At 40.7% G+C, this 18,657-nt stretch overlaps 1 protein-coding gene across 1 annotated transcript in view; it reads left to right on the forward strand.

Moving 5' to 3' along the window:
• Positions 1-18,657, forward strand: part of mctp1a (multiple C2 domains, transmembrane 1a) — a gene marked incomplete at both ends in the record, with an annotated part of 363,122 nt that overhangs the window by 268,572 nt on the left and 75,893 nt on the right. Inside the window, 3 exons of the mRNA XM_084307451.1 lie at positions 1,651-1,815; positions 3,378-3,508; positions 18,597-18,657. The exon at positions 18,597-18,657 is cut by the window's right edge and continues 126 nt beyond it. Coding sequence (XP_084163577.1) covers positions 1,651-1,815; positions 3,378-3,508; positions 18,597-18,657 — 357 coding nt within the window. The remainder of the gene's footprint in view (positions 1-1,650; positions 1,816-3,377; positions 3,509-18,596) is intronic.

The following is an 18,657-nucleotide window of genomic DNA, read 5'->3' on the forward strand; positions in this document are numbered from 1 at the left end:
CCAGATCAAAGGCCTGTACTTGTGAGGCAGGGTTTGTTCAGAGTTTAATGAAATTCATGGCAAAACAAAAGCTATGCAAATTCTCCCTAACGAGAGGCAGAGAGTGTGTGCGCAAGAAAGAGAGAGAGAGAGAGTTTTTGTGTGATAGAGATGTGTTTGTTTGACAAATAAATACCATGCTCTTTATTTTAGTGAGTGATGGTGACGTTGCTCAAAGAGAGGTTAAATAGGCCTGTAAGCGCTTAGAGAACTTGGGGGGGGGGGGGGGGGGGGGGGAGAGAAAACACTCTTAAACTGTGGGGAAGCATCAATCGGAATTAGTAATGTTGTCAATATACAGACTCATGCCCACGAGTATTGCCGGGTCCTTTTCATATTAATCATCATAATCTATCTCTACGGTTGGGCGTACAGTGCTGTACAGTGCAGCTTAATAGTTGCTTTTCTTTCAGTTGAAAAGTACAGAGAGATTCATTAACTTTAACATGAATCACCAGACCGTTGAACCTATAAGATCGACACGATCACTCCCCGGTGAGGCAGGCAGCAACTGGTTCATGTATAGAGAGGATGGAGGCAGGTTACATTTCACTGCTGTCAGTGAAAACTAACATTGTATGGATCAATGGATCAACTTTTCAGGAGTTAAAGAAAAAGAAAATGCTTTGAATGGGTTTCACGGTCCTTTATTATGGTCATGAACCTGTTTGCAACATAGTGGACCAATGTACACTTTGAATTCAAGGAAAGACATGAAATCCACCACGAGTGGAGATTTCTGTTTCATTTCAGCATTTATTTAAAATCATGGGTTTTTGAGGTTTTCCTCATTTATAGAAACGTCGATCATACAAATACAAAACAGTAAACAATAAAGCAGAAATATTCACAGAACATTGTACACAAAAGATTCATGACAAATTAATTATAAAATAAATTAAGTAGTCACAAAATGGTAAGAAATCATACTCTTCAGAGAGAGTTGGGGGACATTCCAAGAGTTAGAGGCGTCATAGGAAAAAGCTTTCCCACGATCAGAACATACTTGAGGGACCCTAAGAATCATAAGCATCATTAGGTCAGAATATATTTGAGGGACCCTAAGAACCATACAGTCAATAGATCAGAATATATTTGAGGGACCCTAAGAACCACCCAGTCATTAGATCAGAACATACAGAACTCGAATAGGTTCCAAAATTCCATTCTAACAGTGAAGAAATATAAAGAGGTTGCGTACCAATAAGGGCTTTAAAAATAAACAAATACCAGTGTTTGCTGCGCCTTTCTGCAAGAGAAGATACAAGTTTTGTCCATCAAGGTTCTGAATTTTGTTTGCTGAAAATCACCTACTAAAAGTGTCAGGAGGTCTTTGTTCAATGGTGTTCCTCGGGAAGTCTGTTGAAATGTCTCGTCCTGTGTTTGACTGTAGTCATGGACAGTATCTGCCTGCTTCTCTCTCTCTCTCTCTCTATTTGTCCTGATTCTTCTTGTTGTCTGTTGTATGTCTTGTTCAGATGTGACTTGTTATTTCTGACATTGTGTATATACAGTGGTGGTTGTTTATTTGATCTCAATAGGCCTACTGGAAGAAATCCTCGTCTAGCAGTTGTTTACTAGTTTGCGCGCGCGTGTGTGTGTGTCCTCCAGCACCAGAGCATGCGCCTGTCAGATGTGCACAAGAAAGCCCAGCTGTGGCGGGGTATTGTCAGCATCAGTCTCATCGAAGCTCGTAACCTCCAGCCCATGGACGCCAACGGCCTCAGCGACCCCTACGTCAAGTTCAGACTGGGGCACCAGAAATACAAGAGCAAGGTGAGCACCTCCTACCCTTCGCTAACATTTTGGTTCATTTTTTATTTAGATCGATGGCCCGGGAGACATTGTGACTGAACAGGGAACATTTGTGGGAAAGATTTAGTTATTATTATTATTAACATTGTTAACAGATTTTGGGAACTATAGAGTCACAGCTGTAGAATAATGTTACTTATATCTAAGTAGGCTAAATGTTTTGGAAGCTTTACTAGTTTGAGTTTTGATCAACACAAAAAATGCATTGCTATTCCTAGCACTATTTGGGCAACTTTACACAATTCCTGAGTCTATTGAACACATCTGTAAGCTTTTTTTTTTTTTTTTTTAAATGCATTGTTTTATATTTCTAATCAAGTACTCAAAAGCCACATTTTGGATTTCAGGCTGTGTTGGCTTGGCTCCGCCCATAAGCACTTTGAGTGACAGTCATCCACACAGTCTGCGACTGGCACAGAGAGAGATAGAGAGAGACTGAGGGGGATACTAATTAATTTCGCCGCGGGGGGGCATAATCCCACGGGACAATGCATTGGTAACTTGTTTCAAATGACAATATATACCCCTGTGAATATTATTGTATGGATCGGAATACGGGCGTGCGCGTGGGAGCATGCGCAAAGATATTACAATGATATGCTGGTGCTCCCGACTGCGAGGAAGAGAGAGAGATAGAGAGGGAGAGAGAGAGACAGAGAGAGAGGGACACACAGAGGCACGGAGCACTTACACACAACCTGTGTAAACGCTTCGTGTGTGTGTGAGAAAAGACGGGTCCCTCTCTCTCTCTCTCCATCTCTCTCTCTCCCTCTCTCTCGCTCGTCCGCTCCCTGCCTCGCAGTCAAAACCCGTTTGAAAAAGTGTCGGGTTACACTATGCGCTCTCTGCCTCGCTCTGTTTGAGGAAGCGAAGATATTTCCACTCGCTCTGCTGTCGCTGTCAACCATAGAGGGGGCGTTAGTTATGCAAATCAGTGCTATATTCACGTCAGCAAAACTGTCAAATCAGAACAGCTTAGTTGAGTGAGGGACGATCTCGTGAACTCGAGACTAGACTGATGAGTCAATATGATAATTAACGACACAGACCACATTGATATAATCCCCAATTGCTAGGAAAACATGCTAAACACTGGAGAAGGAATTTATAATGCATGTCCCCTTTAAGCTTCTATTTCTATGTGTTTCTATGATCCCCATTAGGAAAACAACCTTCCCATGTGTGATATCTAAGTAAAATAGAAGGAATCTCTGTCTGTCTGTCTGTCTGTCTGTCTGTCTGTCTGTCTGTCTGTGTCTGTTTGTATGACTGTCGAGAACCGTTCATCTGATCGACTTCACACTTGATTGGTGTATTGCTGAAGACCCAAGAAAGTGCAGTGTCAAGAGTGGCGTTAATTGGACGAGCGGTTCTCGGGGAAAGCTGCAAGCAGCAATAACGGGAGCCAGGCAGTCAGTTTTGACTGGGCACTGCGCTTGTTCTCCCAATAACAGTACACTAGATGCATTACCATGGGAGAACTGTATCAGTCGCAACTCTAAACATGTGTATTCCCTGCTTAGACGATCCCCAAGACCCTGCACCCCCAGTGGAGAGAACAGTTTGACTTCCACCTGTATGAGGAGCTGGGGGGCTACATAGACGTCACAGTCTGGGATAAAGACGCTGGGAAGAGAGACGACTTCATGGGCAGGTAGAGTGAACTAAAGTGTTCTCTATATATATCTCTTCATAGACAGACAGTAAACTATAGTGCTCTCTATATATATATCTCTTCATAAACAGACAGTGAACTATAGTGTTCTCTATATATTATCTCTTCATAGACAGAAAGTGAACTATAGTGCTTTCTCTATATATCTCTTCATAAACAGACAGTGAACTATAGTGTTCTCTATATATATCTCTTCATAAACAGACAGTGAACTATATATCTATATCTTCAGCTCAGAAATAGGTTGAAATGGAGATATTGGCAATTTTGAGTGCTTTGAAATGTTCTCTATGTGTCTCCTTATTTGCAAAACTTAATTATTGTTAGATTGTCCGACAGTATTATTTTCTTCGCTGTGTGAAAAAACGACAGTTGCGTCTGAGGGGAGTGGCCACTGGCTAAGTGCTTTCTGTCTCTGGTGTGTGAGAGGAGATGCCCCAAAATCCATTCCGATACAACGGGCCCAGTACTTTGTTGGCGGTGTGAAAATATCCCGAGAAACATTCATATCTTTGGAACCGTTTGTGTTCAATTGTATCTGAATCGGGAGATGATCTTCTCTCCGTCACAATTGCAATTGTATTTCTCCGTCGCACAAAAGCTGGCTAGCAGTCGCATTGAATAATTACTCCAGTACGCGCTCCGAAAGTCTGTAAACTTGCGCATAACGGAGTATAGAGAGAGGGCTCTATAGCAGAGGTCGGGTCGCGGACCGGTACCTGGCCGTGGATCATTTGGTACCGGGCCGCAAAGAAAGAATAAAGTTGTTTAAAAGGAAATGTATTTTATTTTCATTAGTCTTCCGGGTATTTTACTTTGAAAATACCTGGCAGTCTCCTGCCATAATGCTCCCCTTCGCGTAATTCAGTCACAGCTCGTGCTGTGGTTGTGGCAGAGACATGATTATAATCAGGTTTTTATGCATGATTTATGAGTCTCCCGAACACATAGAGACAGCGTAGTACATACGCTGAGCTATGGTAACTTTCGTGGACCTACCCCCTACCAGTGAATGCTTCTCACCTGGGAAAGGTGTTAGGTGGGGGAGGGGTTAGGTGGCAAAGGCCAGTGGGTATTTGTAGTTCTGCATGCATCTTAAGAGAACAGCAAACAGCCCCTTTGAGGCTCTGTAGCTCAAAACGGGATATTGTGTTATCATCTTTGTTAATAAGACATAGATTGAAAAGTATCCGCCCGATTTGTACAAGTGATGGCTTATTCTGTAGGTAAGAAATTGTACTTTGATATAATGTAAAGATAATAATAATAATAATAATAATAATAATAATAATAATAATAATAATAATAATAATAATAATAATAATAATAATAATAATAATAATAATAATAATAATAATAATAATAATAATAATAATAATAATAATAATAATAATAATAATAATAATAATAATAATAATAATAATAATAATAATAATAATAATAATTAAGCTTGCAACCCTCCTACTCCTACAGGCCCATTTCAAAAATCCCTGAACATGAACTTGCATCGGTTTGTGATAGATTATTAGTTACTGGGTATTTCAAAGTACCTCATATTTGGTACCATTTTGACGCTAACAACTAGGGCTTTCCAATGATATAAAATATGTGTATGATTATCATATAATCAATATTATTGTTATTATTCTTCATAATGTAGTTGCACTTGAACTTGTTGAACTTAAGATACAAATTTATTTTCAAGCACTTTCCTTACATGGGATCAGAAACATTTGAGGAATGTAGACAATCTTGTTGGCAATATAGAACAGCTGACAGATTAGAAATAGCATCTATTGTTCAAAAGTTATGAATTAATTAATTAAACTAGATTAGATAAAAGAAAATGTGTGTGTTAAAATGTTTCTTAAAATGTACCCCATTCTCTTCCTAGACTGAGCCTTGTCTTCCTCCATACTCTCTGCCTCCCTAGAAGCATCTTCCCTGGGGGCGGGGGGTAGCCAGAGCCCTCTGGATCTCGACTTCCTTGTTGTTAGCCAGCTGTCATCTCAACTTCCTTGTTGTTAGCCAGCTGTCATCCTCCGTTCTGGGTTGATACAAATGAAATATATTATATATAGAATATGACCCAATATTGAATCAACTAAATACAGCAATGTGGCTATTTGAAAACATTGCATTTGCTAAATATTAAGGCTGTCAAAGTTAACGCGGTATTAACGCGTTATCGCCCGATTCTATTAACGCCACAATTTTTTTTAACTCACAAATTATTTACATTTTTTTTCTTTTTATTATTTTAATTTTTATTTATTTTTTTAGACTTCACTCAGGTGTATTATTGATGCGCTCATTGATACTATGTTTGTTTCTGAAGTGTGTGTGTGTGTGTGTGTGTGTGTGTGTGTGTGTGTGTGTGTGTGTGTGTGTGTGTGTGTGTGTGTGTGTGTGTGTGCGTGCGTGCGTGTGTGTGTGTGTGAGTGAGATATAGAGAGAGAGGGGGGTGAGAGAGATGAGGAAGGGGCAAGAGAGAAAGAGAGCTGGGAGAGTGTGTGTGTGAGAGAGAGGGGGGGGGGGGTGTGTGATTACTCAGCCCTTGTGTGTGTGAATGTAACAAGTTCCTAACGTTTTCTTTCCCCTATTATTTCATGCACACTTTATTCATTGTTTTTAATTATTATTTTCTTTTAAGTTATTTTGTGCATCACTCTGTTTTGAATTTGATGCAAATTTGCAATGCATGAGGGTCATCCTTTGGTGTTAAATGGCTGCATAAAGCAAGCATTTGTTGACTCGCATATTGATAAGAGTATTAAAACTTGGAACTTGAAAAAGATCTGTTTAATTAAGGTAGACATTTTTTTTAAAGGGGAACTATCTTATAAATGGCCTTTTTCAGTGTTTAGCATTGTTTCCTAGCTATGTGGACTTATATTAATATGATCTATGTCTCTAATTCTCATATTGGCGCATTCTTCCAATTCTCCTCTCACAATATTCACCCTCACTGAACTGAGTCATCTGAAAATGTGCTGATCTGTGATGTCAGAGAGACTCAGCTGCATGATAATGTTCAGGCGGCACAGTGGTTGGAGCCCAGGCTCAAAACGGCTTAAGATCTTGAGGTAGAAAAATGCTGTTTTTGAGGACTTCATTAGAAATACAAAACAATGAATTAAAAAAAATAAAAAATTACAGAGGTGTTCCATAAACTCACAGGAATTGTGTAAAAGTGCCCAAATAGTGAAAGAAATAGTAAAATAGTTCCCCTTTAAATAAAAAAAATTCGATTCATTTGCGATTAATCGCGAGTTAACTATGGACAATCGTGCGATTAATCAAGTTAAATATTTTAATCGATTGACAGCACTACTAAATATATACGTTGTCCGTCGGGCACAAGCGCGTGCACGGCGCATCGTGGGCGTGTGCACAGTATTAGCAACGTTAGCTTTCCCGCAAAAATTAAATTAAATATATTATAGAATATGACCCAGTAACTAAATACAGCAATGTGGCTATTTTAAAACATTGCATTTGCTAAAAAAAAAGAAAAAAAATTTCCTATAAAGAGTACTTACACGGTCGTTTCAAACTGTGTGCATGGCTCATAATCCTGGGAAGAAAATAATTCCATGGCCGCTCGCTATTGGGCTTTTGGCAAAAGACGCAAAAAACTTTCAGGGGGGTTTATATACTCCCTGTGACGACTTGCGGAGTGATATTACCATCGATTTACCATATAGGGAATAAATAATTGTAATGTAATGTAAATAATTTCTGCATCCGCCTTAAACTGCCTGTATGGGAAGAATTCGCCTGGCAACAGGCTCTAGCTGGTGTTGACGCCTAGGTAGCGCCAGGAGGGTTTACAAGACCCTATTATCTGTGCCTGGTCTAGGTCTGTCCCCGACTGAGGATTTGTATAGTCGACTTTGATTGGCCGAAATTTGCCAATGGTCGACTACCCCCTGAATGCAAAAAAATATATATATATATATATTATTATTTTTGCTTAATGTCTGAAGAAGTCGACTGAAGGCTTCTTGTCCTCTGTGAAAGCATGCAATTGGTTCACTGATGGATACATCTTGATATGTCTAGTGTGTGAAATCCTCTTTCAGTGCCTCTGTGCCCGTTTTATTAGGCAGTTAGCCTTGCTGGTATGTGCGCCATTAGCATTAGCCACGCTTCTAGGCCTCTTTGCTTTTGGAAAGAATGATTTATATTAAAAAATTATATATATAATAATAATAACTTTATTTGTATAGCACTTTTCATACAGGGGTTGCAGTTCAAAGTGCTTCACAACAGTAAAAAATACAGGCATAAGCGAGCATAAAAAGATAGACAGGTAGCAAGGTATGGCAAATCACAGTGTTTCACATTAGGATCTAGCATCCCAATAGGCTCTCCGCTTACAGTTTTCAGTAACACAAATAGTAAAAATAGTTTAAAATGATTCAGTTTAAAAATTGTCAAAAAATTATAAAATAGAACGGACATAAAAAATACAGGCATGAGCGAGCATAGCAAGATATGGCAAATCACAGTGTTTCACATTAGGATCTAGCATCCTAATAGGCTCTCTATTCAGTAATACAAATAATCACAGTGTTTCACATTTGGATCTAGCAAATAATAAAAATAGTTTAAAATGATTCAGTTTAAAAATAGTCATCAGTAAGAAGTAAAAAGTGCAATAACCGACACATGAATTTGATAGGCAGTGTACAAGAGTAGGCAGGGTAAGAATAGTGCAGGTAAATACAAGTTGTGTCAGGATATCCCTGATGTTTCCTCTTGCCACTAGGTGGTAGCAGATATCTATCAGTGAAATGCCTGAGCAAAGAGATAGGTTTTAAGCTGTCTTTTAAAGATGTCTAGCGAGTTGGCTTCCCTGATGTTTTGGGGTAGTTTGTTCCATAGTTTTGGGGCATAGTTGATAAAGGCTGCATTACCGATCCTCTTTTGACTGCTTCTGGGAGCCTCTAGTAGTCCAGCAGCTGATGATCGCAGTGTTCTTGCTGGTGTGTAATTTATTAGAGTGTTAATAATAATAATGATAATATAATAATGCAGGACCTGTTGCAGAGGTCTTTATTTGGCATGCAACGACACTCAATGTTTTTAGTGGTACACACAGCGGTTAGTTTAGCACACACACCGGAACACACACGCATGCATTGTCTTTTTAGGATCGCCGATGCGATTTGTCTCTGCGATTAACCCATCCCGTCGTCCTTCCCCCCCAAGGGCAGCCGGGAGCAGACAGGCGTCAACGTGAGCCGCGCCAGGGGACCAATCCAAGTGCTCCTGTCCGTCTTCGTCAAGGACGCCACAGCGTTAGCGATCTGTTGTTGTGCATGTTTTTCCATTGGGTTTATCTTATCGGGGGGGAAACCCTTGCGAGCACGGGGAGAACATGCAAACTCCACACAGAAAGGCCTGGGAGATACCCCACCTGGGTACCTGGCATCATGGAAACCTGGTCCCCAAGCGGGAATCGAACCCTGGACCTTCTTGCTGTGAGGCGACAGTGTTAACCACTACACCACCGTGCCGCCGTGGTGTAGTGGTACATGTTGGCGATGTAGCTAGGTCCCTGTCCATTTAGAGCTTTGTATGTAAGGAGAAGGACCTTAAAGTCAATTCTAAATGTTACAGGAAGCCAGTGTAAAGCAGCTAAGACTGGACTAATGTGCTCTCTCCTTTTGGTTCTAGTTAGCAGTCGGGCTGCAGAGTTTTGGATTAGCTGAAGCCTCTCTGTGGTTTTCTTAGGGAGACCTGTGAAAAGTGCATTACAGTAGTCTAACCGGCTAGATATGAATGCATGAATTAGCTTCTCAGCATCGTTCTGATTAATAAATGGTCGTACTTTTGCTATATTTCTGAGATGGAAGAACGATGTTTTCGTCACTTTGCTAATATGAGAATTGAAGTTCAGTTCTGAATCTATGATAACCCCAAGACTAGTGACCTCAGATTTGATCCAAGGGGTTAGTCCCCCCAGGTTCTTTATTAATGTTTCTTTTTTAGTTTTGGAGCCGATAATTAGAATTTCAGTTTTGTTCTCGTTTAGTTTCAGGAAGTTCTTACTCATCCATTTATTTATTGCCAGTAAGCAGTCTGTAATGGAGCTAATCGCTGTATCATTTGGTTCAGCAGATATGTACAGTTGTGTATCATCCGCATAGCTATGGAAATCTACATTATGTTCTCTGATGATATCACCCAGCGGTAACATGTAAAGGGAGAAGAGTAAAGGACCTAAGCAACTCCCTTGTGCAACTCCATAGTTGTTGTCGTATATATCAGACATGTGATCTCCTAGTTTAACATAGAATTTCCTCCCTCTGATGTATGTTTTAAACCAGCCCAGCACATGTTCTGAGAAACCGACATGGTTTTCAAGACGATCGATTAGAATATCGTGATCGATTGTATCAAATGCTGCACTGAGATCTAACAGGATAAGGATGGAGATCTTATTCTCGTCAGAGTTTAGTCTGAGGTCACTGATTATTTTGGTGAGGGCAGTTTCAGTGCTATGATATTTTCTGAATCCTGATTGAAATTCTTCTAAGATGTTGTTTTCTTCAAGAAAGGAATTTATTTGAACTGAAACTATCTTTTCAAGTACTTTACTAATGAATGGTAGGTTGGATATTGGACGATAATTTGCCATTTCATTACTATCCAAGTTAGGTTTTTTTAGTAATGGCTTTACAACTGCTGTTTTAAAGGCATCTGGGAAAATACCAGTCCTAAGGGAAGTGTTTATGATATCTAGCACAGGGCTTGAAACACTATTAAATACCTGTTTGAAGAAAGCTGTAGGTATAGGGTCAATGTCTGAGGTGGAGGAGTTACATTCTGAGACAGTTTTGCAGAGTACATCTAATGTGATGCATGTGAAACTTCTCATGGTTACATTGCGCGGTTTGCCGCAATCAGCTTTATTTCCATCATGAGTAATGCTGGCCCTGATCAAGGTTATTTTGTTGTTAAAGAATAGTGCGAGTTCTTCACACTTAACCGTTGATGACTGAGGAGGTGTAGGGGCAGTGTTGAGTAGTACATTAATAGTGGAAAAAAGGATTCTGGAGTTTCCAGCATTTTCTGTAATGATTTTAGAGAAGTAATCTTTCCTTGCTAAGCGGATGGTTTTATTATAAGCCGTTCAGGGGTGCCCAACCTTTTTTGAACCAAGATCTACTTTTTAATTTGCCACCTAGCCGAGAGCTACCAACCCAAATTTGTCCTACTCTCGGCTAAGATAAGATAAGATATTCCTTTATTGATCCCCTTGGGGAAATTCAGGCATAATAGCAGCATGGGGGAAGGGGGGGGGGGGGGGGGGGTACAGGTAGTAAAAACAACACAAATGTCAATATAATTTACTATCTAACTAACTGAAAAATATATTCAGTGTCATAAGGTGCATAAGGCTAGTATTAGTAGTAATAGTATTACCCATTCAATATGCACATGACAGAAAATATTATATGCCATATAATATTTTCGGTCATGTGCATATTGAATGGGTAATACTATTACTACTAATACTAGCCTTATGCACCTTATGACACTGTGAATATATTTTTCAGTTAGTTAGATTCTAACTAACTGAAAAATATATTCACAGTATTCAGTGTCATAAGGTGCATAAGGCTAGTATTAGTAGTAATAGTATTACCCATTCAATATGCACATGACAGAAAATGTGTCATAAGGTGCATAAGGCTAGTATTAGTAGTAATAGTATTACCCATTCAATATGCACATGACAGAAAATATTATATGCCATATAAAAATGGAATACAACCAAAAAACAATTCCACAAAAAGGTCTGTCAAAAGTCACTGATAGTTCTCCTTTATCTGTTTTTTTTTAATGTCTCTACCTTAGTGAGAACGCTGGCACTGGGGAGAGGTAGCTAGTTTTTCAATGTCTGGGTTGTAGGAGCTGGTTGCAAGCCTCAGGCAGTCCACAAGATGGTCATCTGTTAATGTGGTTCTGTACTTGGACTTGATGATCTTCATGTGAGAGAAAGCAGACTCACACAGGTAGGTTGATCCAAAACATGCTGTTAAGTTCATGGCACATCTCCTGAGATTGGGGTACTTCTCAGGCAGCAGTAGCTCCCAGAACTCTGCCTTCATCCCTTGTGTTGCCCTGGCTTTAATCTCAATGTCAGTTTGAAGTGTGAGGATCTCGTTCTCCACAGCATGGCTGTCCAGATTAAACAGTGTGGCACACTCGCATGTATTAATGTCCCTCATGAGTTGCTGGTGGACATCTTCGGACATTTCCTCACAGCGCCGGGTCACAGTATTACGTGACAGCTGAAGGTCTTTAACAGCATCCATAATCTCTGTGTGATACTTGGAATTACCGAAGAGTGAATCGGCAGCGGCAGTCAATGCCTCTTTTACACATTCGCCGTCTTTAAAGGATTTTTTCTTTTTAGCGAGAATGTGACTGACACGATAAGAAGCAATTGTTGCAGCTTTTGCCTTGGTGCTGGGCTTCGTAAAAGTAGACTGTTGTCCCACTAGTGAAGACTTCAGCTGCTGGAGTGCTGTTCTTCGTAGTACTGTTTTTGGAGGAAAATCCGCGCGGTGTTTCTTGTGCATCGTTGTATAATGCCGCTCCAAATTACCCTTTTTCGGCACAGCCACAGTTTGTTTACAAATCAGACATACTGACTTTGCGTTGAAATAAACAAAAAAGTAAGCCTCCTCCCACTCTTCATGGAAATGATATGTTTTTGGTCTTTTGGCTGCTCCGGTTCTGCTTGCGGCGCTGACGCTGGTGCTATCCGGCAGCTCATCGGAGGCGGCGTTGGAGCTGCTCCCTGGCGGCGGCGGTGGCAGGCGCAGCTCGTCGGAGGGTCCTGGCGGCGGCGGCAGTGAAGTCTTGCTTGCGTTGTTGAAAACAAGCGTCCTCTGAATGAACCTCTTTTTAGCTGGTGGTGTTCCATTCATCTTGCAGTTTCGAGTGACTGGTCTGGAGCCACGTTTATACTGTACCTGCCAGGTGATGGGCCCGACCCCCACTCATGCCACTCCATGAAAACAAAGGCATCAATTTGCATCCCTATGGTGAAGCTCGCTGTCCGGAATGTAGACGGTATCGATTGGCGCAGGCTGCCTTTTATACACAGGACTGCTCGAACGTGTATTGTCCTCCCCTCCAAATCAAATCAAATTAAATGATTTTCCAAAATAATCTCGCGGCCTACTTGAAACCAGCGCGCGACCTACCGGTCGATCGCGTTCGACTGGTTGGGCACGACTGAGTTAAAGCATCTTTGTATATCACAGCATATGGTGGTTTTTGTTTTTCTCCATTTTCGCTCCGCTGCACGACATTTCCTTTTTTCTTTGTTGACAGCATTATAGTTCAACCAGGGCGAGGCTCTAGTTTTCTTCTTTTTCGTTTTTAATGGGGCGACAGAATTTAATATAGATGACATTGCATCATTGAGATTTTCTATCATTTCATTTAGAGAGCTGTCATGATTGTGTGGTTCATGTAGTCTGATAAGATCAATGAACTTTGATTCAGCTTTGTCGTTTAGGAGCCTCTTTTTAACTATGATTTCTTTTTTTGTTTTAGTAAGGGTTATTTGAGTATCAAAAAATATACAGTGATGGTCGGAGAGAGGTAATTCAGTTATTGAGATATTTGTTATGCTTAGCCCAGTTGTTGTTATAACTAAGTCTAGTGTATTCCCAAGCCTGTGAGTTGCATTTGTTATATGCTGTATTAGGTCAAAGCTATCCAGTAGATTTTTTAGTTCTATAGTTTTGGAGTCTGTTTTCTTATTAAAATGGATGTTCAAGTCTCCATTTAGGATCACCTTATCATATCCGGTAACACATAGTGAGATCAGTTCAGAGAGCTCCTGTATAAATATTGGTGAGTGTCTAGGCGGGCGGTATATGTAAGGGATAATGTATAGCTACGAGGTCATTGTCGCAAAATAATTGACTGACACAGAGTTTAAAATACCGAGCCGCCTCAGCGAGGTGTTTTAAACGTCAGTGAAGGTCAATTATTTTGCGACAATGATCGAGTATAGCTATACATTATCCCGCTTATTACATGGCTAACTTACTAACAATATACCTAATTCATTTTACATCGACTCGCAACACTGGTTCTGGCTGCGTTCTGGCTCCGCCCCCTGTCATCGCCGGCAGCAGAACACCGGCAGTGTCTAATTGCACTGAAACAGTGTGTGTCAGTGGGCTTGATTGCGAACAGCTGCGCACAGCGGTCATTATTGTCCCACAGCGGTCATTATTGTCTGATAATGACCGCTGTCGGGGGGCTATTGACCAATCACAAGCAAGCATTTCGGCGAATGTGAAAACGCCATGTAATAATGTGACAATAATAGTTGATTCTGTTTTTAGTTCAATGGCATGATATTCCATTGACATGAACTCGCCTAGTTCTGTGATTCTAAACAAGAGTTTTGAGGAGAAGATTGCTGCAACTCCTCCGCGCCTTTTATTTTTTCTGGGTATTTGAAAAAAGTTATAGTCTGGTGGACAAGCGTCTATCATTATTGATGTAGCTGTGTCATTATTTAGCCATGTCTCTACTAGGCAGATGCAATCTAAGTTATTTTCTTTAATCAGATCATTTACTAAGAATGTTTTATTATTCAGTGATCTGACATTTAGGAAAGCTAATTTTATTTGTTGGACTTCTTTAGAGGAGGTCTGCTTTGGCTTGACCTTGATGGCCCTGAGGTTAATAGCAGGTAAACGCATTGATGGCGTATATTTCTTTTCACCATGCCATTGGCTGGTTATGATTACCGGTATGTTTTGAGAGATGGCATGGCAATTGTGCTATACTGCACCGTACTGACTGTACTGTGCTTTCGGGGACATTTGATCAGACGAGATGGCCTTGTGTGATATGGGGGGGGGGGGGGGGGGGGGGGCGCCTTGTGTTGCTGCTGCAATTCGTGGTGAGATTGTGTCCTTCGTGATTATCTCTCGTGCTGGTATGAGTTTAATATTCTTGGAGGCCATTAAGGCATGATGCATGTTTGCTGATAGGAGCTTTGAACCTAAGCGATTTGGGAAGAAGCCATTTCTTTGAAAACGTTCTGGGTTATTCCAGAAAACATTGAAGTTGTCAATGAATTTCAGGCCGTGTACAAGACATGCAGCCCCTAACCATGAATTAAAATTTAGGAGTCGACTGAAGGCTTCTTGTCCTCTGCGAAAGCATGCAATTGGTCCACTGATGGACACATCAGTGTCTATGTACACAGACTGATGTTTGTCTAGTGTGTTCATTAAACATGTGAAATTGTCTTTCAAAGTCTCTGTGCCAGTCTTCTTTCGCAGGATGTCAAACGATCCAGAGTGAATGAAAATTTTTGTTATGCCCGGTCTGATTAGTGTTGGAAGTATTTCGGCCAGCTCTTTCACAGATGTATTGTCTAGACAGATATTTTCTGTGTTTCCACATACCTTGTTGTGGAATCTCCAATCAGTATGCAGTCTATTTTCTGTGTAAAGTTAGCATTTTTCTTTCCAACAGTTTTGGGGCCGTTTGTTTTTGGGCTAGGCCTAGTCTGCCGGTTCTTACCACAGTCCTGTGGCCTTGGTGAAGCCTCGTTAGCCTTCTCAATAGCCGGCATGTTAACGCTGGGCCCGTACCTTCGGCGTTGGCTACCGCGACGTTCTCCTCGGCGCATGATAGTCTCTTCGCTGTTAGCCGTTAGCTCGGTCTGGGTCGTGTTTGCTAGCCGTGTCGCTCGTGGCTCTGTTTTCCTCATCGTCTCGTCATTAGCGTGTGCTCCGATGTGCCGGCTGTTAGCTTCGCTAGCATTAGCGTGAGCTCCGGCATGCAAACTGTTTGCTTCGCTAGTGTTAGCGTGAGCTCCGGTATTCCTGCTATTAGCGTCGTGAGCTCCGTTCCGCTCGCTGTTTGCTTCGCTAGCGTCGTTAGCCACGCTTCTATGTCTCTTCTATATATATTGTGACGAGCCTGGTGGGGTTCAGACTCGCCACGGTTCAAATGCAAACACATTTGAATGTCCACACAAGAGCAATATCAACCAATAAGAATATTTATTGAATAAGGGCAGAATCCAGTTCGATAGGCAAGAGAATGGTCGTAATACAGTCCGATGGTCAAAAACACAAAACATGCTCTTGTAGAGAAAAAGGGATTGTTCAATACTCAGGGTAGTCGTCCGGTCCAGGGTCAGTACACAAGGGGGTTTCTCAGCCAGTCTAGGGTCCAGTACACAATGAACACCTTCTCGCCTTCACCTCTCCTCTCACTACCTCTCACCTTACACAACTCTGAATATCTCAATCTCTCTCTCTCTCTATGTCACAACTCCAACCTTACCTCCACTCAACTTATTTCTGACTAACCTAGTGGCTTTGTAGTGTGTGTGTCTGGGGTGTGTGCACGTGAGATGTGGGTGAACTAATGATGCGCAGGTGTGTTAATAATATCTCCCATCCTTCACATATCCATGAGAGGGGGGGGGTGATATATATATACTAGGGCTGTCAGTCTATCGCGTTAATTTGATTAATTAATTACACAGCAAATTATCGCGTTATGAAAATTAACTCAAAATGTATTACAATGTAACAAGTTCCTAACGTTTTCTTTTCCCTATTATTTCATGCACACTTTATTCATTGTTTTAAATTATTATTTTCTTTTAAGTTATTTTGTGCATCACTCTGTTTTGAATTTGATGCAAATTTGCAATGCATGAGGGTCATCCTTTTGTGTTAAATGGCTGCATAAAGCAAGCATTTGTTGACTCTCATGTTGATAAGAGTATTAAAACTTGGAACTTGAAAAAGATCCGTTTAAGGTAGATAAAAAAAAAATTATAATAAAAATGCCATTAATTTGCGATTAATCGCGATTAAATATTTTAATCCATTGACAGCACTAATTTAGACACAATGAACAGTATTTCACAATATTCTCATTCATTTGAATTAGGGATGCCCCGATCACGTTTTTTGCCACCGATACCGATCACCGATCGTCTATGAGCCATATCGGCCGATACACTGCCGATACCGATCGTTTTTGGTTTTATATTTTTTTTTATAAATATATAATATATATATATTTTTTAAATAAAATATATATATTATATAATTATACTTGTAGTTGTATTATCTGCGAGACATCGCCACCACGCAACAAGTCAAAATGCTCGCTATCTGCAAACAGCTCCACTGTCTGTGTGTATACTCTGCTTTGGTCAAATCACATTCAGCATGCCCTCAGCGTCCCCAGTCAGAGCGATAGTTCAACTTGACTAACAGGGTCTGAAACGTATGTGTTCAGTTATGAAGCATGATAGCTAATTAGCCAACAGCTGAAAAAACGAATAATGTCAATTATGTTATTAGACATTGATATCAGGAGCTATCTGTAGCTACTGCTAGCCGGCTAGATAACATTAGACAATGCCTCATCTATTAAAGGGGAACTATTTTACTATTTCTTTCACTATTTGGGCACTTTTACACAATTCCTGTGAGTCTATGGAACACCTCTGTAATATATATATTTTTTTTATTCATTGTTTTGTATTTCTAATCAAGTCCTCAAAAACAGCATTTTTCTACCTCAAGATCTCGAGCCGTTTTGAGCCTGGGCTCCTAAACCACTGCGCCGTGCCGGCGCCGCCTGAATATTAACATGCAGCGGTGTCTCTCTGACATCACATATCGCGCACATTTTCAAATGACTCAGTTCAGTGAGGGTGAATATTGTGAGAGGAGAATTGGAAGAATGCGCCAATATGAGAATTTTGAGACATAGATCATATTAATATAAGTTCACATAGCTAGGAAACAATGCTAAACACTCAAAAAGGCCATTTATAAGATAGTTCCCCTTAAACTAAAGTGAACTATTTAGTTTACTGGGTCATTTCGTTTAAACAGTGAGCTAACGTCAGCTAACGTTAGCTACCTAGCTAACGGAGGTCTCATGCACTAGACTATTGCCGGAGCATTTATTCATATCAGGAGCTATCAGTAGCTAGCCAGCTAGATAACGTTAGACAATGACTCATGTATTAAACTAAAAGTGAATAGATAGTTGACTGGGTCATTTTGTTTAAACAGTAACGTTAGCTAGGTAGCTAACGATAGCTCACGGAGCTGCTCATGCACTGACTGTCACTAGACTATTGCCGGAGCTTGTTGACATGACATGGGTCTGGGAGGGGGAGGGGCAGTGCGATGCAGCAGCAGCAGCTGTGTGCCTGAGAGAGAAGTCAGTGAGTGAGAACTTGGATTGGATTGGAAATTGGATCATGTTTTCGATCGGTTTTCACGATCTGCGAAAATAAAGCATTATCGGAATTCACAGATCTCATATTTATACTGAATATCGGCCGATACCGATCGCTGGCTGATTGATCGGGGCATCCCTAATTTGAATTATGTCCACGTGTGTGTGTGCTAGGGCTGACCCCTATTAATCGATTAGTCGACTAATCGGTCGAAAGGAGCCGTAGTCGACTGGCCAACCTCTTAGTCGAATATAAAAATATATATATATTTTTTTTATCATTTTTTCCAAAAGAAAAGAGGCCTAGAAGCGTGGCTAACGCTAATGGCACGCATACCAGAGGCTAACTGCCTATGAAAACAGGCACAGAGGCACTGAAAGAGGATTTCACCCATCTAATGAACACACTAGACTAGACAAATATCAAGATGTATCCATCAGTGGACCAATTGCATGCTTTTGCAGAGGACAAGAAGCCTTCCGTCGACTCCCTCAGACATTAAGCACCCCCCCACAGCCCAAATGGAATGATAAAAAATAAAAAATTAAAAAAAGTTAAAATATTATACTTTTTTCTTTTTTTTTCTTCTTTTTTTAAGTCGACCAATAGTCGACTAACGGCAAATTTTTGCCAATCCTAGTCGACCATCCAAATCCTTAGTCGGGGACAGCCCTAGTGTGTGCACGTGATTGTGTGTGTGTGTGTGCGTGTGTGTTCGGGCACATGATCATGTGTGTGTGTTTGTATCTTATGTATGTGTGTATTGTCATGGGTCCACTCCAGGTGTACGATAGAGCTGACAGGCCTCAGTAAAGAGCGCACACACAAGCTGGACCTGACCCTG

Source organism: Notolepis coatsorum, assembly GCF_963971535.1.
Source record: "Notolepis coatsorum genome assembly, chromosome: 1".
Classification (NCBI taxonomy): domain Eukaryota; kingdom Metazoa; phylum Chordata; class Actinopteri; order Aulopiformes; family Paralepididae; genus Notolepis; species Notolepis coatsorum.